Source organism: Abrus precatorius, unplaced genomic scaffold (genome assembly GCF_003935025.1).
Source record: "Abrus precatorius isolate BTA unplaced genomic scaffold, Abrus_2018 Scaffold3, whole genome shotgun sequence".
NCBI classification, from domain to species: Eukaryota; Viridiplantae; Streptophyta; class Magnoliopsida; order Fabales; family Fabaceae; genus Abrus; species Abrus precatorius.
In genome coordinates, this window is record NW_020874373.1 from 35,114,592 (window position 1) to 35,138,091 (window position 23,500).

Below are 23,500 nucleotides of genomic sequence, written 5' to 3' on the forward strand. Positions count from 1 at the left end.
CCCTTTGTTTTTGGCAGTATTTTATGCAGGTCAGTGTGATTAATGAAGACCACAGCATCCTAAGATATTTGTACAATGTAATCATTCCTCACCTTAATTCCTTGTATTTGTGAACTCTTGATGTGAATTCCAAGTAGTACTCTGCAATTCCAGCTTCATGTGATTGAATGAACCCGTCAGCCATCCACATTTGGATCACATCCCTGGCCCTGATCTCATAGTCCTCAGGATAGATTTCAAAATACAGAAAGCATGGCTTCAATATTTGAGGCAGGCTGACGTAGCTAAGCTTCAGTATATACATCTCTTCCATCTTGTCTTGAGTAAGATGCCAAGTGATGTTCTTGATTCTTGTCCACTCTCTTTGTGATTTCTCCTTCTTTGCAACATGTCCTGCTAAGACCACAATGGCAAGTGGCAAGCCCTTGCAACTCTCGGCAATGGATCTGCCTAGAGGCTCCAGATCAAGAGGACACGCTTTACCTCGAAATACTTTCTTAGAAAAGAGTTGCCAACTTTCTTCTCCATTGAGAAAGGGAAGGCGGTAGGGAGATATGGTTCCAACATAGTTTGCGACCTCCATTTCGCGGCTAGTTATCAATATTCTGCCAACGCTGTGATCATCATCTGGGAAGGCATCCTCTATCTTGTTCCACACTTGAGTTTTCCATATATCATCAAGCACTATTAGGTACTTGTTCCTGCTAAGGAAACACAAGTCTTCAAGTCTCTGCCCTGTTGTGTTGATGTCCCTCTGACTGCCGCTGACATGGGGAGGATACCTGCAAAAGGCACTCCGATGCTGAAGTCAGGATTCGACTATGAGTAATAAATGCTATTTAATAATGAAAAGTTAACCCTTTACCTATACTTCCTACCTTCCTTTTATAGGCATTATTATGGGCTAATGGGTCTGCTGAGTCAGCCTTGATTTTGGCCCTTTTCTTAAAGATAATAATACTTTAATTATTATCTTTAATTAGGTTAATTATCTTCAAATCCTGACGAGAGATATACGATCAAAATGGGCCGAATAGGTATTCGGTTTTCTTTTACTATATGTAGGACCGAGCAGTTCCCTATCCAGTACACTAGCCCCCCAAGCCCGAAGAGGTACGAGGTAAGGGCTTAAAAAATAAACGTGTCGGGCTGAAGAGCTGTCATAAAATACCAAGAGGGTATTTGGTCTAAAAAAGAGGCCATGGAACACCTAGAACTTCTAAGGTTTTAGGGTTTCCTCAATGTGTGTACGAAATGAAAGGGTGCTCGATCTCAACCATCCAATCTTGAAGAGATCTGTCGGTTTGGGAGAGAGGTGTCCCTTCATATGTCTGAGGGCCCAAGGCCCTATAAATATATGGTGGTCCAGGTTTTTTGTTTTCCACTTTGTCTCTAAGCCGAAAAGCATATATTACTGCTCCAAATTGAAAAGTGTGCACATTCTCTCTTTTCTTCCAAACTGAATACCTGTGAGGTACATGTAGTCTTTTCTCTCCCCTTCTTATTTTATCATGGCCGAATCCTTGGAATGGGAGGACTCGTTGTCGGATTCCACTAGGCCGGCTAGTGTAGATATTCAAAATGCTGACCGAACCGAAGGGGGGGTGGAGTTTGCTTCCAGACCGACTGGGGAAGAGGTAGAGAATCACTCTACCGAATGCCTTGAGAAAGCTGAGTCATCTGAATCCACTGATTCCGATTCTTCTGAAGCACTGCCGAGTATGAGCCCCCCTAGGGAAAGACAAGTATTCTCCCCTTGTACAATTCCTGGGTATGAGTGGGTACACGGTGAAGTAGCAGCCTACTTCTCTCGTTTTAAAAGAAATAGGAGCCTTCAGTCCTTTGTTGACCATGTGGATATTGCATTGTGGGAACCTTCCGAACCCTACCCCATATCCATTGATACTTGTCGAGGGGATGAGACCAAAAACCCTGAACTTGTTTTCTTAGGAGATAACGGGATGGATGACACCTTTTTCATGTACGAGTATATGTTTAGAGAATTAGGTGTAAAATTACCCCTTGACGACTTCCAAATGGGAGTACTAAGGGTTTTAAATGTAGCACCGACGCAACTCCACCCGAATGGGTGGGCTGCTGTCCAGGCCTTTAGGGTGCTTTGTAAATTTCATTATATAGAACCTAGTGTAGGTTTATTTCTTCATTTTTTCTATACTCGGCCTTCAGATTTAGCAAGGTGGGTCTCCTTGATAAGGCAACCGGAATTGTCATTATTCAAGCCTTATGCTTCTTCTTTTAAGGGTTTCAAGACCGGTTACTTCAAAGTAACCGTCCACCCTGTAGGTAGAAATTTTTTCTTTGATAGTGAAAATAATTCCCTTTTTCCATTCCATTGGACCCGAGTGCCTCGTCGGTACGACTGTGTTCCCGAGGAGGTGTTGTCGGCTAAGGAGCTATCGGCATTGAATTATTTGAAGTCTCTTCCCCGAGAGCTTCCTACCCGACATATACTCTTAGTTTTAAAATCTCCTCACCCTCGTCTTGACATGGATGGTATGTTTCATCCCTTTGGTTTAAGTTTTAAACTTAAGTTGTATTGATTTGACTTGCTGCTTTTGTTGTAGGTTTAATGGCTCAACGTAGTGTTCACATTCCCACATACCGCAAAACTTTGAAGTCCAAGGCACCTGATGGCACACCTGTTGAAGAATACCAGAACCCGCGAATGGATCATGTTCCTGAGGTGACCGAGCCCCAACCCCCTCTCCGAGACCTTGTCATTGCAGAAAACTAACCGAAAAGGCGCAAAGACAAAGGCAAGGAGAAAGAGAAGGGCACGGAAAAAGAGGTGGAGAGAGAGAAGAAGAGAAAGCATAGCCACTTGGTTCGACCGAATGATACTGAGGGGGCCCGCAAACAAGCTCGAAGTTCTGCGACGACTATGGCCAACAGTTCTTCCAATACTGCCATTCCCTCTATTGTTCTGTCCGACTCCTTCCTTTCTCCCGAGGTTCATCCCGACCGAGTAGTGGCCCCTGACCTCCTTTCAGACTTAGGTAAGGAAGCGGTCAATAACTTGGACCATGAGGCTTTATGGCGATGCTACGCGGAGCTACAAGTACGGTGTGCGACTATGCTCCGAAGACTGGTCGTGGACCCTATACTTGAGTTGAAGGATGTCCGGAAGGCATACTCGGCTTCTCAACAGGCTCTGACTGAGAGTAAAGAAACTCCGTCAAGCCTTAGCGAAACCATGCAATCACTGGAAGCCGAGATCACTCAATATAAGGAACATTATCGCATAGTCGAGGGTCGGCTTCAGACGACCGAGCACGCCTTAAGGGTTAAACAGGAGGAAATGGACGAGGCGTTGAGGGTTAAATTTGCGGAAATGGAGGCGACTTTGAGAGTGAAGTCTTTGGAGATTGAGGCTTTGAAAGCTAAATCTGCCAAATGGAGGGGGTCTTGGCTCTTGAAAAGCATAAAGCAGAGGCTGACTTGAGGTCCTTTGCCGACGACTGTGCGAAGCAAGTTGCCTTGGAACATGAGTCGGGCTTCAAGAAGGCTATACGCCAATGCTATGGATTCTGCCAAGTGCCACCTAACTTCCATTTTGAGGTCACCAAGGACTTCTTTGGCGGCAAGTTCCTATTGTATGATGAGGTTGATGAAGATATGGAACCCGATGCCGAAGCTCCCAACCAAAATGACGCTGATGAGAACACCCTTAATCCGCAAGCCCATGTTCTTGAAGCCCCTGCTCGTGAGGATGAAGAGGAGGGAAATTAAAAAATTTTAAGTTTTGTTTTGTTTTACACATGGGCCGATAGTGCCCAAATTTTGTAATTTTTTCAAGTGTAATACAAATTTTACTTTTTTCTTCCAAGTTCTTTTATATACAATGACTAGGCCGAATACTTCTTGTTTGTTTTATTTCTTAACCGAGTAGGAGTGCTCGGCAGGGAACGTATGAATTCAATCTTAATCAATTCAACCTTAGCTAAGTAGCACTTAGGAGGGAGTAACAATTCACCCTTAACCGAATAGGGGTATTCAGAAAGGAATTTAATTTATCCTTAACCAAGTAGAAATAGAGGGGAATTTAATTAATGATTCATCTATAACCGAGTAGGTTTGCTCGGGAGGGAATTCAAATAATAATTTAGCCTTAGCCGAGTATGGATACTTGGGAGGGAATTTAAATAAGAATTCATGCTTAACCGAGTAGGGGTACTCGGGAGGGAATTTAAATAAGTCATCCTTAGCCAAGTAAAAATGCTTGGGAGGGAATTTAAACAATAATTCATCCTTAGCCGAGTAGGGGTACTCGGGAGGGAATTTAAATAAGTCATCCTTAGCCAAGTAAAAATATTTGGGAGGGAATTTAAACAATAATTCATCCTTAGCCGAGTAGGGGTACTCGGGAGGGAATTTAAATAAGAATTCATCCTTAGCCGAGTAGGGGTACTCGGGAGGGAATGTAATTCATCCTTAGCCAAGTAAAAATACTTGGGAGGGAATTGAAATAATAATTCATCCTTAGTCGAGTAGGGGTACTCGGGAGGGAATTTAAATAATATGAAGGGCTTGAAATAAATCCAGACGCATAAAAAATCGCATAGCTGAGAAGAAGGATTTTATTGATAAGGTGCCTCGTTAAAAACCTTCCCAGGAAAACCCCTTTTCACTTTCTTTTAAGAGGACAAAACCTGGAGGAGAAAAAGAGTACACCGATTACAAATTACAATTCTTTAACTAAAGTAATGCTTCAAGTGTGTAACATTCCAAGTTCTCGGTATAAGTTTTCCTTCCAATGTTTCCAACTTGTATGCTTCATTATCTAGTCTTGCCGCTACCCGAAAGGGGCCTTCCCAGTTAGTCGCTAACTTCCCTTCTCGTCGATCTCTTTGTGCATCACCGGTTACTCGCCATACCAAGTCATTCTCATAAAATTGTCTCGGATTGATTTTGGAGTTAAATTTTCTTGCCATCATTCTTCTGCTAGCCTCAGTCATAATGGCCGCTTGTCCACGCACTTCATCTATTAAATCCAGGTTGAGGACTAGAGAGTCATTATTAGCCGATGCCTCATAATTCTCCCTTTGAAATAAAGGTTCTCCAATTTCTACCGACATCATGGCATCAGTACCATAGGTAAGCCAAAAAGGAGTCTCCTTTGTTGTGGTTTGCGGTGTGCACCGATAAGCCCATAGCACCTCGAGCAGCTTCTCTACCCATTCTCCTTTTGCCGAGTCCAATCTTCTTTTTAATTCGCGCAAAATGACTTTGTTTGCAGCCTTGGCTTGGCTATTAGTTTGGAGATGTTCGACGGACGTGACCCTGTGTTTGATGTGAAGCCTTTTCAAAAATTCATTGAATCGTCGATCTGTGAATTGCAGTCCGTTATTTGTGACCAAGGCATGAGGAAGACCGAAACGTGTGATGATATTTTTCCAGGTGAACTTTTGAACATTATTAGCCGTAATAGTAGCAAGGGGCTCGGCTTCAATCCACTTGGTGAAATAATCCACGGCGACAATGAAAAATTTACACTGCCCCTTCGCTAAGGGAAAAGGGCCGAGGAGATCCATACCCCAAATAGCAAAGGGCGAAAGAGAACTAATAGGGCGGAGGGTGTCGGCATGTTGATGTAGGTGAGGACCGTGTTGTTGACAGGGGGTGCATTTCTTTACAAACACATGGCAATATTGGGTGAGTGTTGGCCAATAATACCCTGCTCTGAGTATTTTTGCTGTCATGGTTCGTCCACCCAAATGGGTACCACAGATACATTCATGAATCTCCCTCATGATATAGCTAGCCTGGTCTTCGTCCAGGAATTTGAGCATAGGTGTTGAAATCCCTCTCCTGTACAAGTCTTTATCGAGAAGGAAGTATTTAGCTGCGTGCATTCTTGTTTTCTTGGCCAAGTCTGGATCAGTTGGCAGGCTGCCGTCGGTAAGATATTGGATAATGGGGGTCATCCAATTGTGAGGCGTATCTTCTGCATTCATGCACTCTTGCTTAGCTATGCTCGGTTTAAGGATCTCCTGGTGAATTACGCTTTGTAATTGCCCAGGTTTTCTTTGGCTAGCCAACTTAGTAAGCTTAGCAGCTTGTTCATTCATTGTTCTCGGGGTATACCGAACACATACCTCTTCAAATTCTGCTTCTATATTTTTAAATTCTTGGTAATATTGGAGCATGACCGAGTCCTTCACCTGATATGTTCCATTGACTTGTTCGGCCACTACCATTGAATCGCTCCAACAAGTGACACGTTTTACTCCAACATCCTTTGCTAATTTGAGGTCGGCCAGGAGGGCCTCATACTCAACTTAATTATTAGAGGCTTTGAATCCAAACCAAATGGATTGTTCAATTGTTACAGTGTTTGGCCCTTCAAGTATTATTCCTGCTCCACTGCCAGATTGGTTTGACGACCCATCAACATGTAGGTTCCACATATCCCCACTAGTGTGCAGTTGTGCCGTGAATTCATTGACAAAGTCGACAAGTACTTGAGCTTTAAGGAGGCTTCAGCTTTCAAATTGTATATCAAATTGGGACAACTCTATTGCCCATGCTACCAACCGACTAGCTAACTCAGGCTTTCTCAAAACTTTGGCCATTGGACAATTTGTTCGTACCACTATCCGATGACTCTGAAAATAGTGTCTTAACCGACAAGCTGTGTGGACTAAGGCAATCACCACTTTCTCCATTAACTAATAACGAGATTCGAGACCTTTTAGTGTTCTGCTGATGAAATAGACTGGGGCCGGTTCAGGTGTCTTTTGTCTCAGAACAGAACTAATGACATTATCCGACATCGTCAGGTATATGACCATCTCCTTCTCAGGCTTCGGTTTTGCTAACACGGGTGGTGCTGCCAGCATATTTTTGTATTGGGCGAAGGCGGCTTCGCATTCGTCATTTCAAGCAAAATTTTGAGATTTTTTAAGCAAGTTAATGAAAGGCCGAGATCTTTTTGCCATTATGGGAAGAAATCTGGAGAGAGCAGCGATCCTGCCGATTAGTCGTTGAACTTCTTTGACATTCCAAGGGCTAGCCATCTTGATGATAGCTTGACATTTATCAGGGTTTGCCTCGATCCCCCTTTCGGATAGCATGAAACCTAAAAATTTACCACCGGCTATACCAAATGTACATTTTTCAGTATTGAACCGCATCCCATATCGCCGAGCCTGACCGAATACTTCTTTTAAGTGCATGAGGCGGTGTTCTAATTTTTCAGATTTAATCACCATGTCATCAACATACACTTCCATGCATTTTCCTATTTGTCCTTCAAAAATTTTATTCATCAATCTCTGGTAGGTCGCTCCAGCATTCTTCAAACCGAAGGGCATTACTCGGTAACAAAAATTAGCAGAGTCAGTGATGAATGCAGTTTTTTCCTCATCCGGTGGATACATTCGGATTTGGTTGTACCCAGAGTATGCATCTAAGAAACTGAATATTCTGTGTCCCGCTGCGCCGTCTACTAGGGTGTCAATGTTTGAAAGTGGGTAAGCATCTCCTGGGCATGCTTTATTTAGATCTGTGTAGTCGGTACACATTTGCCATTTGCCATTTAATTTTTTGACCATGACTACATTGGCCAGCCAGATAGAGTACCTAACCTCTCGGATAAAACCGGCTTGTACTAACTTAGCAGTCTCCTCTTTCACTGCTTTTGCTCTGTCACCTCCCACTTTCCTCTTCTTTTGTGCTATTGGTTCCGCAGTTTTATAAACTGAGAAGTGATGACAAAGAAATGCTGGATCGATGCCAGGCATGTCTGAAGCCGACCAGGCAAATAGATCAGCATTTTGTATCAATGTTTTCTGGAGCTCCTGTTTTTCTCGGCTGGATAGGCTGACTCCCAAGTAAGTAACCTGCTCAAGCTTCGGTCCAAGCTGAAAAGGTTGCTTATTTTCATTGGGCTCAACCCGACACCCTTCATCAGTTCTCGGATCAAGTTCAATATCTAAGTTCTCCCCAGACCTAGGGGTGACAATGTTGACATCTCGGTTATATTCTTGGAGTGGTCTTATGCGTAAGCTTGCAAAATAACACTCCCTCGCTGTCTTCTGATCAGCATGAACAGTGACTATTCGGCCCCTTTTTGATGGAAATTTCATAGCCAAATGTGGAGTAGAAACTATGGCCTTAAGTTTGTTAAGGGACGGCTTGCCAAGTAATATGTTGTATGAGGTATTCGCGTGAACTACCAGGTACGTGACCTTGATGCGTTTTCCTTCATGTTCTGATCCAAATGAGGTATAAAGGTCAATACACCCCCGGGTCTCCACCCGTTCCCCTGAAAAACCGACTAGGGGTTCACGATATTCTCTGAGTTCCTTTTCTGGTATTCCCAATTGCTTAAAAGTATTCCAGTAGAGGATGTCGGCTGAACTATCCTAATTTATGAGTATTTTCCGGACAGTGTAGTTGAGGATTCTACACTTATCACCATGGGGTCGTCTTGTATAGGATCCACCCCTTGGAAGTCTTCATCAGTAAATGTCATAGGGGGGATCCGAATCCTAATACCGAGTGTGATATTGTTGACTGATCTGACTTGTCTCAGATGTCTCTTTTTGGCCGAATGGGTAGGTCCTCCATCGGCAAACCCTCCAGCTATGGTATTAATGACCCTTTTAGGATACTTCTTTCGTTCATCATATCTTCTAGTTAGGGGTTCCCTGAACCTACTTCTCTGTCGTTCAAATCTTTTGTCATCGGATCTCCTCGGTGGTGTGGATCTCCTCGGTGGTTCAGGATACCGGTCTCTTCCTTTGCCAGGTGGACCGATGGGACTTGTCTATACAAAATCTCTTAAATGTCCCTCATTGATTAATTCTTCAATCTTATCTTTTAACGCGGTACACTCCTCGGTTGTATGACCCATGTTTTGATGATAGCGGCAAGCGTTGCTTTTATCTGCCCGAGGAGGGGTGTTGGCACGTCTAGGCATTCTCAATATTTCTGTGGCCAATGCCTGATCAAGTACCCTGGACCGGTTAGTGTTGAGCGTAGTGTAGAAGAGATATTTAGGTCACCTGGGTGGTCTTTTAGGTTCATTTCTTCTCTCCTTATTTTCCTGTCTACCTTTGAAAGTCTCTCTCCTGTCTGTAGTTTTTGAATTGGACCCTTGGTCCATCTGTACCTGGTTTCGGTACTCGGACAATTCTTCCATCTGCATATACTTTGCAGCCCAACTTCTTAACTCGTCTAGGTCGACAGGTGGTTTTTTACAGATGCTATTAACAAAAGGTCCTGACTTTAGGGCCGTTATGAGATGGTGCATAGCCACTGCTGGTTCCAAGTTATGGATCGAAAGGGTCACTTTGCCGAAGCGTTCCATGAATGCTCTAAGTGATTCTCCCTTTTCTTGCCGAATATTGACCAGCGCTAGGGATGTTAAGGGATGAGGTCTGCTTGTGGGGAACTGCAAGCTAAATCGTCTCGTGAGGGTTGTAAAAGAGTCGATGGATGAAGGGGGAAGTCGGGTGAACCAACTGAGGGCTGGTCCTCGGAGTAAGGTGGGAAAAATCCTACACCACAAGGAATCATTCTCAGTGTACAGACCGACCTGGGTTGTGAAGACATCCAAGTGCTCCCCGGGATCAGATGTACCATCATATTTTTCAATCGTTAATCCTCTCCAGTTGTTGGGTAGCTTAGCTTCCAAAATGTAATGAATGAATGGGCTTCGACTTACAAGATCATCTCGGTCATTTTTGGCTTCAGACTAACAAACTTGCTTTGATTTCTCTTGCAACGCCGAGGATTCCCCATGATCCTGGATGATGGGTGTGGTTTGAGAAGGGATGTGTGTTCTTATTTCCTCTCTCAAGTTAGCACTTTCCCTTCTCAGAGCTGAGAACTCTAGTGCATCCTTTTCTCGCTCCTTCGTCTCCGTCATTTCTGCTTTGAGCTGCCTCAGTACAGCTAAGATGCTCTCATCTGTTCCTCCTTGCATCACAACTTCAGGTGTTGATTCATCTGGTATAAAACCCTCCAACTGTTGTCGAGAGGTTCTCCTTTGTTGAGCATGTCCTTCCTGTTGGCTTCTTGTAAGTACCATGATTAATTTGAAATAAGAGGCTAATCATGCCCCACGGTAGGTGTCAAAATGTTCCTGCTAAGGAAACACAAGTCTTCAAGTCTCTGCCCTATTGTGCTGATGTCCCTCTGACTGCCGCTGACGTGAGGAGGATACCTGCAAAAGGCACTCCGATGCTGAAGTCAGAATTCAGCTATGAGCAATAAATGCTATTTAATAATGAAAAGTTAACTCTTTACCTGTACTTCCTACCTTCCTTTTATAGACATTATTATGGGCTAATGGACTGCTGAGTCAGCCTTGATTTTGGCCCATTTCTTAAAGATAATAATACTTTAATTATTATCTTTAATTAGGTTAATTATCTTCAAATCCTGACGAGAGAAATACGATCAAAATGGGCCGAATAGGTATTCAATTTTCTTTCACTATATGCAAGACCGAGCAATTCTCTATCCAGTACAGTACTACTTCCCCTTCAAGCAATTTTTCACCTTCCTTTTTAACTTTTCCTCACTTGTAGCAATAGATTCATCTTCATCTCGTATTTTCTTGAAGAGATCATATTCAGACGTGGACTGCAAACACTTGAGAAGGCTCAGCAAAAGCTCCGTGGCTCTGTAATCGTTGGACACATAACCCCATGCACGAGTAGGAAAGCCCTTCTTCAATTGATCGTTGTTATAAATCTTTCAGGCAAGAGTGGTCTTTCCCAACCCTCCCATGCCGACTATGGAAGCAACTTTGCGACCTAAATCACCTTCTTCCATCAGCTTCTCAGTCACAAAGTTCGAGTCATTCACGAACCCCACTACGTCTTTTTCTTCCACGACCTTCCTCCTTTCGCGGAGTGATTCAGCAGCAATAGCATTAACATCTTCAACATCTTCCACGTCCTTCCTCCTTCCTCCTAGAATAACATGCACATAAACCATTTCTTGATTTTCGTACTCCTAAAGTCAGATATTTAGGCACATTTTCAACAAGATCGTACCTGCGAAGTAATCAATGTTGCTGCGGGCATTCCCGAAGCAAACAATTACATGAACTACAGCATAAAAATAATCGATTCCATGAATTGTTTGTCGTTTCACTCCAAGTCCCTTAAGTATGTGATCATTTTTCATTATATTTATCACTTTTAAAATGGCTGATCAGAGGATCGATGGATACACTGCTTCATTGCCACAACGTTAGCCTCTCTGTGATAAATTGGTGGTCAAAAATATATTTGTTATTGAAGAACACAACAAATATATTTTAAAAGCATATTAAAGAATACTCTTAAAGTAGACATCAATTCTGTTTCAGAAAAAGTGAATTTTAGCGTCAGTAACCTATGTTAGTGGTCTCTAAGATGAGCTTACAACCGTTATTCAACTCCAGACTTTGGAGTCTGTCAGCTAATTGTTTAGTGGGGTTCAAAACATGCACTTCTCTTAAGGTTGTCAACGACCAGAGTTCTTCAGGAAACTCGTCCAACTTATAGCATTCCTTGATTACCATATTTTTGAGACACGGCATTGCACCTTTCTCTAATCTCCAACTTTTGACTTTCATTCTACTCATCTGAAACACTTTAAGCTGTGGGAACTCTCCAGTGCCAACATTAAGGTCTCTTAAATCACCATCAACATAATTCCCATTTAGTTTCAAAATTTGGAGGCTGGCAAGCTGTCCTACAGTCTTCATATTCTTCAAAAACACAAGTTGACTCGTCCAGGGTGTTTCTTGGAAGGTTATCTTGGTAAGATTTGATGGAAACACATTTGCCTCTGATGGAAGTTCTAGGCAGTTATTCATTGTAAGCCTACAGAGATTGCTGAGGTGGTTTAGACTTGGTAATGGTTTGTTGGAAGGATTATACCGAGAAAATAACACTAATTTTCTCAACCTGGGGAACATCTCATTGTTTAGTAGGGATACCAATTCTTGACCCTTATATGAAAATGATGACAAGAGAGTTTGCAAGTTTCCTTTTATTTTCCTTTCTGATTTTGGTAGGACTTCTGCCTTCTTAACACTCCTCATATAAAGATGTTTCAGTCGCTTGAGCTTCCAAATTTCGTTGGAGACCATCTCTGCAGAACCTACATCAAGCGTTTCTAGATTCCTGAGGTAGCGTACAGAATCTGGAATGCTACTCACCTTTAGATCTATTCTCAAGTACTTCAAATGGATCATCGTCTTCCAATCAATCATGAGTGCTTTGGTTTCGAAATATATCACGCGAGCCAACTTGAAGCTTTCCAGAACATTCCTTGGGTACTCATCCTTCTCAAAAAAGAAGAAGATGGAACGAGTGCACAACTGATTCAAATTGTTAGTAGGGACATTAGACCATACCTTGCATTGGATGGACAATCTACGCGGGTTAGCATTGCTCAGCTTATCCATGTTGTTTGGATCTGTGCAAATCTCCATAAACTTCTCAGATTTGCTCTCTGATACGCAGAGATCGCGAAGAAGATCATGAATCCGACATGTCTTAACACTCCCAACAAACTTCCTACTTGCCACTTGCACCAAACTGCGATCCACTAGCTCATCCAAGTAGTACTCTGCAACATCTTCTGGTTCAGCTGCACCTTGGATTCCAGCTTCATGTGGTTGAATGAACCCTTCAACCATCCACATTTCGATCACATCCCTCGCCCTGATCTCGTAGTCCTCAGGATAGATTCCAAAATACAGAAAGCATGGCTTCAATCTTTGAGGCAGGCTGTCGTAGCTTGTTGAATAAACTTAAATGTCGGTTTTAATTGGTTTTAATTCAGCAATTTTTTGTTAGAATAAAAGATCAAGAGTTAACAGTTATGTTTTTTGATAAATGGTTATAATGGGTTTTGATTGTAGTTTATGGCTATTAATAGAATTTAAGTTTTTTTATTTTATAAATAGATCATTGTATTATTTGACAAAAAGTGTGAGAAATATACAGACAATTTTTTCTCCCCTATCGATTTTCAATTCTACAATTTGGTATCAAGAGCCTATGGCGAGTGTGACCAATAATGTGCCACTGCCTCGACTAACGAAGGTGAACTATGAGAATTGGAGCATTCAAATGAAAGCTCTTCTTGGGTCTCAAGATGGTTGGGAGGTGGTAGAAGAAGGTTTCAAAGAACCGAAAACTACCACGGGATATTCGGCAGCTCAACACAAGGCGTTGAAAGAGACGCGATCGAAAGATAAGGCAGCTTTGTACTTGTTGTTTCGAGCTGTTGACGAGTCGGGCTTTGAGAAGATTGCGAATGCAACAACTTCAAAAGAAGCGTGGGACATTTTGGCGAATGTGTACAAAGGAGCTGACCGGGTTAAACAAGTCCGCCTTCAAACTCTTCGTGGTGAGTTGGAAAGCATGAAGATGAAAGAGTCAGAAGGGGTCTTTGACTACATCACGCGTTTTCAAACCGTGGTGAACCAACTCAACCGAAACGGAGAAGTTTTAACTGATGCACGAGTTGTGGAGAAGATTTTGAGGTCGTTAACTGACAATTTTGAGAATGTCGTATGTGCTATAGAAGAGTCAAAAAACCTATCAATGCTCACGATCGACGAGCTCGCTGGTTCTCTCGAGGCACACGAACAACGTAAGAAGAAGAAGAAGGAGGAGATACTTGAATAAGCACTTCAAACCAAGGCGTCAATCAAAGACGAGAAGGCACTCTATTCTCAAAACATTCGAGGTAGAGGACGTGGTCGTGGAAGTCGAGGAAATGGTCGCGGTGGTAGAGGTCGCGCTCAAGAAGAATATTATGAGGAGAAAGAACATTCAAACCAACAAAATTGGCGTGGAAGAGGACGTGGTCGTTGGAGAGGCGGTCGATCCAATTATTCCAACATCGAGTGCTACAAGTGTGGCAAATATGGTCACTATGCGAAGGACTGCAACTCCGATAAGTGTTATAATTATGGAAAGGTGGGGCATTTTGCGAAAAAATGTCGGGTCGAGAAAAAGGTGGAAGAGACAACGAATTTAGTCACGGAAGATGTGGAAGCAAAAGAAGGTTTTCTCTTGATGGCACATAATGAAGTCAACACCAATAACAATACGGTGTGGTACCTTGACACGGGCGCAAGCAATCATATGTGCGGGCACAAGCACCTATTCAAAGAGATACAAAAGGTTGAAACTGGACATGTGTCATTTGGAGATGCGTCGAAGGTTGAAGTCAAAGGCCAAGGTACGGTTTGTTATTTACAAAAGGATGGCTTGGTTGGGTTAATCCAAGATGTATATTACGTACCAAATCTCAAGAGCAACATTTTGAGTATGGGACAACTCATGGAGAAAGGTTATTCGGTATTTATGAAAGACCGAATATTACACTTGAAAGATAAACACGGGCATTTGGTTGCTCGAGTTGAAATGGGGAGAAATCGCATGTTTAAGCTGAATTTGACAAGCGTTCGAGAAAAATGTCTGCGAGTCAACGTAGAAGACAAGGCTTTGCTGTGGCATCTCCATTTTGGTCACCTACATCATGGTGGTCTAAACAAGTTGGCAAAGAAGAGCATGGTGCACGGGCTACCGGACATGGACTATGAGAACAAATTTTGTGAAGAATGTGTGCTCAGCAAGCATGCGAGAACTTCATTTCAAAAGAAGGCAGAATATCGTGCTAAGGAACCTCTCGAATTGATTCATACCGACATATGTGGACCAATCACTCTTGAATCTTTTAGCGGTAAGAGATATTTTATTTCTTTTATTGATGATTTCTCACGAAAAACTTGGGTTTATTTTCTGAAAGAAAAATCCGAGGCATTCGAGGTGTTCAAAAAGTTTAAAGTGGTGGTGGAAAAAGCAATCGGTAGACACATCAAATCGGTACGATCTGATAGAGGTGACGAGTATACTTCAACAGCTTTCATGGAGTATTGTGAGGTGCAAGGCATAAGGCGATTTCTAACCGCACCATACTCTCCCCAACAAAACGGTGTGGCCGAGAGGAAGAACCAGACTGTTCTTGATATGGTTCGATCAATGCTTAAGAGCAAGAAGATGCCGAAGGAATTTTGGGCAGAAGCCGTGCAATGCGCTATCTATGTGCAAAATCGGTGTCCACATGCGAAGCTAGATGATCAAACACTACAACAGGCATGGAATGGACAAAAACCAACGGTTTCTCATCTCAAAGTATTTGGTAGTGTGACCTATGCACACGTGCCGAATCAGCGAAGAATGAAGCTCGAAGACAAAAGCAAAAGGTATGTTTTTATTGGGTATGACAACAAAACAAAAGGATACAAGCTACTAGACCCAATAAGCAAGCAGGTTGTGGTGAGTCGTGATGTACAAGTTAATGAAGCAAATGAGTGGGATTGGAGTAACTCAATGGAGGTTATCAATGAAGATGGAGAATCATCAACCGCTATACCAACAATCACACCGACAAATCCTGAAACTACCAGTGATGAAGATGAACCGCAACAACCCAGAATGCGAAGTTTGCAAGATTTGTATGATTCGACAAATGAGGTACACATTGTATGTCTTTCGGCAGATTCCGAGAATATAAGCTTTGAAGAGGCGGTGCGAGACAAGAAATGGCAAACTGCCATGGACGAAGAGATTAGAGCAATTGGCCGCAACAACACATGGGAGTTAACGGAGTTACCGAAAGGAAGTCAGCCTATTGGTGTGAAGTGGGTGTTCAAGAGAAAAATGAATGCTCAAGGCGAGATAGAACGGTACAAGGCGCGGCTTGTTGCAAAGGGATACAAGCAAAAGGAGGGAATTGACTATGATGAAGTATTTGCTCCTGTTACAAGAATGGAGACAATCCGATTGCTCATTTCACAAGCGGCTCAATTCAATTGGCCGATATTCTAAATGGATGTCAAGTCAGCATTCTTGAATGGAGTGCTTGAAGAAGAAATCTACATCGAACAACCACCCGGGTACATGAAAAGAGGAGAAGAGAAGAAGGTGCTGAAATTGAAGAAGGCACTTTACGGGTTGAAGCAAGCACCGCGGGCATGGAATTCTCGCATTGATGCATACTTCAAGGAGAACGGGTTTGAACAATGTCCCTATGAACATGCCCTTTACGTGAAGAAGATTGGAGGTAATATGTTATTTGTTGCTCTTTATGTTGATGACCTCATTTTTATGGGGAACAATGGTAAAATGATACAAGAGTTTAAGAGCACAATGGCACGGGAATTCGAGATGACAGATTTGGGCTTGATGAAGTTTTTCCTTGGTCTGGAGGTAAGACAAGAAGAGACGGGGATTTTTGTGTCACAGGAAACATATGCAAAGGAGATTTTGAAAAAATACAAGATGACACATTGCAATCCTGTATCAACACCAATGGAACCGGGTGCAAAACTCTCTAAATTCGATGGAGGAGATAGAGTTGATGCGAGCAAATATCGAAGTTTGGTGGGAAGTCTTCGCTATCTCACATGCACCAGACCAGACCTTTCGTTAAGTGTTGGCATTGTAAGTCGGTTCATGGAGGAGCCAGTTTATTCACATTGGAAGGCGTTGAAGCGAATTCTAAGGTATATCCAAGGAACGGTATCACTAGGGTTATTCTATTCGAAAGCGAAAGATTACAAGTTAATTGGGTACTCTGATAGTGATTGGTGCAGAGACTTAGACGATCGGAAAAGTACATCAGGGTATGTATTCTTTATGAGTAACACAGCTTTTACTTGGCTTTCAAAGAAGCAACCAATCGTGACGCTCTCAACATGTGAAGCTGAATATGTGGCAGCATCTGGGTGTGTATGTCATGCAATATGGCTTAGAAATCTGTTGGACAAATTGGAGCAACAACAAATTGATGCGACTGTGATACGAGTTGACAATAAATCAGCAATTGAGTTGGCAAAGAATCTAGTGAATCATGAGAGAAGCAAACACATTGACATTCGCTTTCATTTTATTCGAGATCATGTGAAGGAAGGAAATGTGGAATTAGTGCACGTGGCAAGTCGAGATCAAGTCGCAGATATTTTCACGAAACCGCTACCAACGGTACTTTTTGATAATTGCAAGAAATTGATTGGCATGAAGGATGGTAGAAGCATTTAAGTTTACGAAGGAGTTTTGTTGAATAAACTTAAATGTCGGTTTTAATTGGTTTTAATTCAGCAATTTTTTGTTAGAATAAAAGATCAAGAGTTAACAGTTATGTTTTTTGATAAATGGTTATAATGGGTTTTGATTGTAGTTTATGGCTATTAATAGAATTTAAGTTTTTTTATTTTATAAATAGATCATTGTATTATTTGACAAAAAGTGTGAGAAATATACAGACAATTTTTTCTCCCCTATCGATTTTCAATTCTACATAGCTAAGCTTTAGTATATCCATCACTTCCATTTTGTCTTGAGTAAGATGCCAAGTGATGTTCTTGATTCTTGTCCACTCTCTTGCTGACTTCTCCTTCTTTGCAACATGTCCTGCTAAGACCACAATGGCAAGTGGCAAGCCCTTGCAACTCTCGGCAATGGATCTGTCGAGAGGCTCGAGATCCGAAGGACACACTTTACCTTGAAACACTTTCTTAGAAAAGAGCTGCCAACTTTCTTCTCTATTGAGAAAGGGAAGGCGGTAGGGAGATATGGTTCCAACATAGTTTGCGACCTGCATTTCACGGCTAGTTATCAATATTCTGCCAACGCTGTGATCATCATCTGGGAAGGCATTCTCTATCTTGTTCCACACTTGAGTTTTCCATATATCGTCAAGCACTATTAGGTACTTCTTCCCCTTCAAGTAATTTTTCACCTTCCTTTTTAATGTTTTCCTCGCTTGTAGCAATAGATTCATCTTCATCTTGTTTTTTCTTGAAGAGATCCTCATATTCAGACGTGGACAGCAAACACTTGAGAAGGCTCAGCAAAAGCTCCGTGGCTCTGTAATCGTTGGACACATAACCCCATGCACGAGTAGGAAAGCCCTTCTTCAATTGATCGTTGTTATAAATCTTTCGCCAAGAGTGGTCTTTCCCAACCCTCCCATGCCGACTATGGAAGCAACTTTGCGGCCTAAATCACCTTCTTCCATCAGCTTCTCAGTCACAAAGTTTGAGTCATTCTTGAACCCCACTACGTCTTTTTCTTCCACGTCCTTCCTCCTCTCGCGGAGTGATTCAGCAGCAATAGCATCAACATCTTCACTTGTGGATGCACCTTCTGTGATACCGTATCTCTCCCTGTTGTTATAGTCTTATAGATCTCTTGAATACGGTTCTTGATATTCTCTATCTCATCATTGACTTCGTGAAGCCCCATGATACGTTCTTTTATGTGTAATAACTTGCTGATTACGTTTGCGCTTCTATGTTTGGCGACGCTGTCAACATAGATGTCAACAACATCCTCGGCCCTGAAGGCAACATCTCTGATTTGGTTGACCACTTCTTTGACAAGATCGTCGTTGCGCTTACCAATTGAGCTCTTGAGGAAGATGTCTATAAACTTGAGCTCATTACAGAGGGAGTTGATTTTGTCCTTAACTCCCGAAAGCAACTTGAATTCATCGCCAAGAAGCTGTGGCAAGTTCTGAAGCAGGGAGCTGACAAGAGTGTCCGCCATATCTATAGCACTCAAAGCCAAAGAGTTAGGGAACAATCTAAGTGAAGAAGAAGGAAGAAAGAAGGATAAGAAATGAGTGGCACTGAGTGAATGTGTTGTAAGACTTTTGGCCAACTTTAGCAAAGACTCAACAGTGACGAAGAGTAATAATCGACGACAACATGATAACAGGTCAGTCGATGTTTATATTAGTATTAAACTTTTTCATGAACATGTCTGAATAGTATATAAATGGTCACGTAATCCAGCTGTAAATCATCATGGAAAAGTTGGACCATATTAATTCCAATTAGTGTTTGATGCATATTGGTATTCATTAACCTGGTATTGTTTGGAAAGAGTGTTGAATTCTTAATATGGTTAAATATTGTAAATGATATTTTTTTTTTCTGAATGGATTCTTAATATGGTTAAATATATTTGAATTATTTCACTCGAAAGAATGTGAGAAAAGAGTGTTGAATATAGCTTTTATTTGCTCAAATGCATAAAATATATTAATTCTCTTGTTGCTATAAATGAAGAGAGAACATTCTTTATAGCAACAAGAAAAACAAGATGGGAACGTAGAGAAAGAAACAAACAATTTTTCTTGAGTGTTTTATTAGTAAGATATAATATATATTTTAAAAAAATTACATGAATGTAATTTTAAGTTTAAATGATGAAAATTTTAAATATGAGAGATTTTAGGTATGCTCTTTAGTGTTTTGTAATACTACTATTGTAGTCATAGAGAATTTCTTGTATTAATAATAGAGAAAATTATTTAGTTATTACTCACAATTATTTTGAGTACACTTCTACTCATATCTATTAAGTTGTTCACAAGCTTGAGGTGTATTTAACTCTAATTTTATAATAAATGGTATCTGAGTTATTTAATTTGAAATGTCAGTACCAAAATTTGAAAAGGAGAAATTTAACGGATCTAACAACTTCAATTTATGGAAGCTGAAGCTGCAGGCATTGTTAGACCACTAAGCTTTGACAAAGCGTTGATAAATTACTAAAAATATTATCTTTTGATAAAAAGGAGGAGATAGTGGACAAAACACAAAGTATAATTCAACTAAGCCTAACAAAAAACGTGTTGCTAGAGGTTATGAAAGAGAAGACTACAAATTTGATATAAGAAGCATTGAAAGGAAAAAATTCTATGAAGACCTTGTCAAACCAACTCTACTAAAAGAAGAGATTGTACACCTTTAAGTATTTTGGAGAAAATTCAATTAAAGACCATATTGATGACTTCAATTGGATGATAACCAATGTGTAAGTGCCTAAAATGAGATATTCATCAAGTCATGATCTTATTATCTTCATTTCATTTTATGATAATTTTTGTAATATCATTAATGTATGACAGGTCTTCCATTACATTCAAAGTTGTCAAAAAGACTTTGATGATAATAGAGCAATTGATGAGTCTATAACTTATCTAAGAAATTAGAGATTTTTGGCATATTTCATTGGATTTATAAGTTAATGCAATTAATTAAAAAATTCAATGGAATATTGCAAGTACTGAAAATTTTGTATAGATTATTCATATTCTGATGTTGGCAATTGAATTTTTGAAGAAAATTAGACAAAAAGTAGCAATTGGGCTAAAGGACGAAAGTTAAGTGCCGCAGGACATACTTTGTGGGGACATGAACTTTTATTTGTGGGGACACGATGCTGACAGAGCCTATAAAAGTAGAAAAATTCTGAAAAGACGACATTTTTTATCTTTCCTTTTTTAGAACATTCTGGAGCACGATTTTCTAGGTTTCATACAGTTTTACGTAGAATAGGGTAACTAGGGCAATTTCCTTACATCTTGGTAGAAGGATTCTCATGGGAACTTGGATTTCCTTTCCATCTTCTCTGATTTTTGTAATAGAACAATAACTCTTTTATTTTTTATTTGCTGTAAATTTATCTGCTGAATAAGACTCTTATCTTTTCAATATATTTTAGTTTATTTCTTTTCATTTCCATTATGTCTTGTTAAATCTCTTGGGGTTGAGTAAAGATGAACTTATACCTTTACCTATTGCGATGAACTAAGCATTGTATGTGACTCAAGATGGAAGCTTTAATCTAACTTTTTAATTCTGAACTTAATGTCTCGCTGTTCTACGTGAATGGGGTTGATGAAAAGGAGTTCATTGCTGGAAAGTTGTGAACTTTCTTAGACTGAGGTTAAAATGCTTATTATGAAATGTCTAGGAATAGAAATTTATGATAATGTGCTCATATGGGTCTTATCCTTAATGCTGAACGTTTTTTGTTTACCTAAGGGATTAGAAGATTAAAAGTCATTTTAGAACCAATTACCAAGGGATTGGAGTTGAATAATTTAGACAACCTGACCATTAGATTGACTATATTTTGAGTTACAAGTATATTTTAAGGAGAAAGGGATAAGGGATTCTAAACTCAACCTATTTATTAATCTTTGCAAAAACTCATTTTCTCTACTTGAGTTATTTACATTTTATAGTCCTGTTAATTATTTTCTGTATTAAATTTTACTTTTGTCCATTTATTAATTGTAATTCTAGCACCTTTACTTTCAGTTTTACAATTCTGCTGTGTTTAATTTCGTACTATTATATATACCCTGTTTTTGGTGACCCAACTAGTGTCATTCTTGTGGGTTGGTATTTAACATTAATCCCAGAGGACGATAATCTATTTTTGTTACTTTAACGATTTGGTGCACTTGCCAAAGAGTTTATCAGCAGTAGAAATTAGTATTAGGATCCAATGATGATAATCCTGCAAATTGATTGTTCATAGCTAAAAAGGATCATGAAGTAAAAGCAAGAGTAGATCCAAATCTAAAAGTCATCAATTCTTGAATTGTTCATTTATTTCATTCTTATTGCCCACTTTACTTGTCAAACTCCTTTATGCCAAGTGCCTTAGAGAATATATTTGACACACTCTGCTTCCCTTCGACCTTTTCAATCTTAACATCATCACATTCAATAATGTCTCTAATCAAATAATATCTTTATAGAATATGTTTGGATTTTTTGTGTGATCTAGGCTCGACTATGCAATTAATCCATTATTGTTACACAATAATGAAACTGTTTCTTCTATTGAAGAACTACACCAAGTTCAAAAATAAACTTTTTCATTAGAATTGCTTCCTTAGCAACCTCTGTATATTCTACTTTAATTGCTTAGAACTTTTCCAACTCATTGCACTACCATTTAAAGTAAAAACATATCTTGAAATAGATTTGTTATCATCTTTATTTGATGCAAAACTTACATCAATTATAACCCTTTACTTTTAATTCAGAATCTCCATAAATGAAAAATTGGTCTTTAGTTCGTCTCAAGTATTTAAGAATGATCTTAACCAATTTTCAGTGTTCCTTACTATAGTTTGTTTGATATCAACTAATTACACCTATTGCATAAGTGATATCAGGACATGTACAAATCATGGTATACCTATCACTGCACATGCGAATTCTTAGCACAATCATTGTTATTGAGAATAACTCCAGTTCCTATTAGTATTAACCTTTTTTGTAGTTTTCCATATTATACCTTTTATCAATGTACATAGATCGGGGGATCCCAAACAACTTTTTAAATCTATTGCTATAAATTTTTATTCCTATAATATAAGTTGCCTCTCCTAAATCTATTATAGAGAACTATTTTAATAGTCAAATTTTTGCATTATTGGTATATCATTCTCAATGAGTAATATGTCATCCACATATAACATGAAGAAAATGATTATACTCACACTAAACCTTCTATAGACATAAGGTTCTTTTTTACATCTAAAAATCTTAAATATATGAACAAACTACTTAATTATCAAGTCATTCTCACATATATCTTAAAAAAAAAAAAAAGTTGTATCAAATACACTCATAAAGATATATTATATCTCATAAGATCAATCTTATTGGTATCTATTAATTAAATTAATATTCTCAAGTAGTCTAAGAATTTAGTATAAAATTTAAAAGAAAAACATCTCTAATTAATTCTTTTAATTACAAGTCTTTGGTTGTCAAGTCATCCCTTGCAATCAAATAATTAACATGTTTTGTAACATACATCTCATACACGCAAAATATATTATACTATATTAGTTTCTGGTTTTTAAGTTATTTTTATTGGTATCTATTAATTAAATTTAACACTCTCTGGGAAGTCTAGACATTTAGTATAAAATTTAAAAACAAATCTCTCATGCTATAATTAATTCTTAATTATGAGTCTCCAGTTTGTAAAGTCATTCTTTATTATTAATTAAAATTTGTATTTATATCATATACTATTAACAACACATGATATTGGATAAAAAATAATAATAATTGTTGATTTTATGGTAAAAAAGTAAAATAAAGTAAAGAAAAAAATGTGCAAAAATGTGAGAAAAATGAAGGAAAAAAGAACTCAACTTTTATTCAATAGCAACAATGCATTTATAATAAGTAAAAAAAACTTAAATTAATTGTGTAACTGAAAGATTTGATAACAAACTAAATTATTTCTAAAATATTGAAACGACTTATTGACTATGATACTAATCTAATAAACTGAAATAACAGAAAACAACTGACAACAGTTTCAAAAGCATATTATTAACACTTCTCCTTGTTTTTTGAACTGCAAATTCTATCTTTTTGCAGTTTAAATTTGCTAACAGAAACTGAATATTGTTGTCAACAAAAATTTTGTGTTCTCTTTCTGCTTCAAATTAGCATCAAATAAAATCTTCTTTTGCCATAGAAAAAAGAAGCAATTAATTGAGTCACTTAGATCACTGTTAGAGAAATTAATCAATTTAAATTTTTCACTCCTCTTGAAGTTGATGCTTGAGTTATGAGTGTCTTTGAAATATTTAACCACTCTCTTTGCAACCTTGGAATGTC

The 23,500-nt window shown here is 39.4% G+C and overlaps 2 protein-coding genes across 2 annotated transcripts; both read right to left on the bottom strand.

Moving 5' to 3' along the window:
* Nucleotides 1–88: 88 nt before the first annotated feature.
* Nucleotides 89–10,971, bottom strand: LOC113862569 (disease resistance protein RPP13-like). Its single transcript, XM_027495648.1, is given in 2 exon segments — nt 89–701; nt 10,508–10,971. Coding segments are annotated over 2 exon segments (1,077 nt in total).
* Nucleotides 10,972–11,365: 394 nt separating this feature from the next.
* Nucleotides 11,366–18,596, bottom strand: LOC113862570 (putative disease resistance RPP13-like protein 3). Its single transcript, XM_027495649.1, has 5 exons — nt 18,248–18,596; nt 18,057–18,194; nt 17,857–18,003; nt 17,352–17,813; nt 11,366–12,780 (listed from the first exon to the last, which is right to left on the bottom strand). Exons 1-5 carry the CDS (start codon nt 18,594–18,596, stop codon nt 11,366–11,368), a joined length of 2,511 nt encoding a protein of 836 aa, XP_027351450.1.
* Nucleotides 18,597–23,500: the final 4,904 nt, after the last annotated feature.

Coding starts and splice junctions, on each gene's coding strand:
- LOC113862570 (XM_027495649.1), bottom strand. CDS start 18,596: ATGGCGGACACTCTTGTCAGCTCCCTGCTTCAGAACTTGCCACAGCTT. Junction 18,195..18,247: donor GATAGAGAATATCAAGAACC/GTATTCAAGAGA, acceptor ACGGTATCACAG/AAGGTGCATCCACAAGTGAA. Junction 17,814..17,856: donor GTCCACGTCTGAATATGAGG/ATCTCTTCAAGA, acceptor ATCTATTGCTAC/AAGCGAGGAAAACATTAAAA.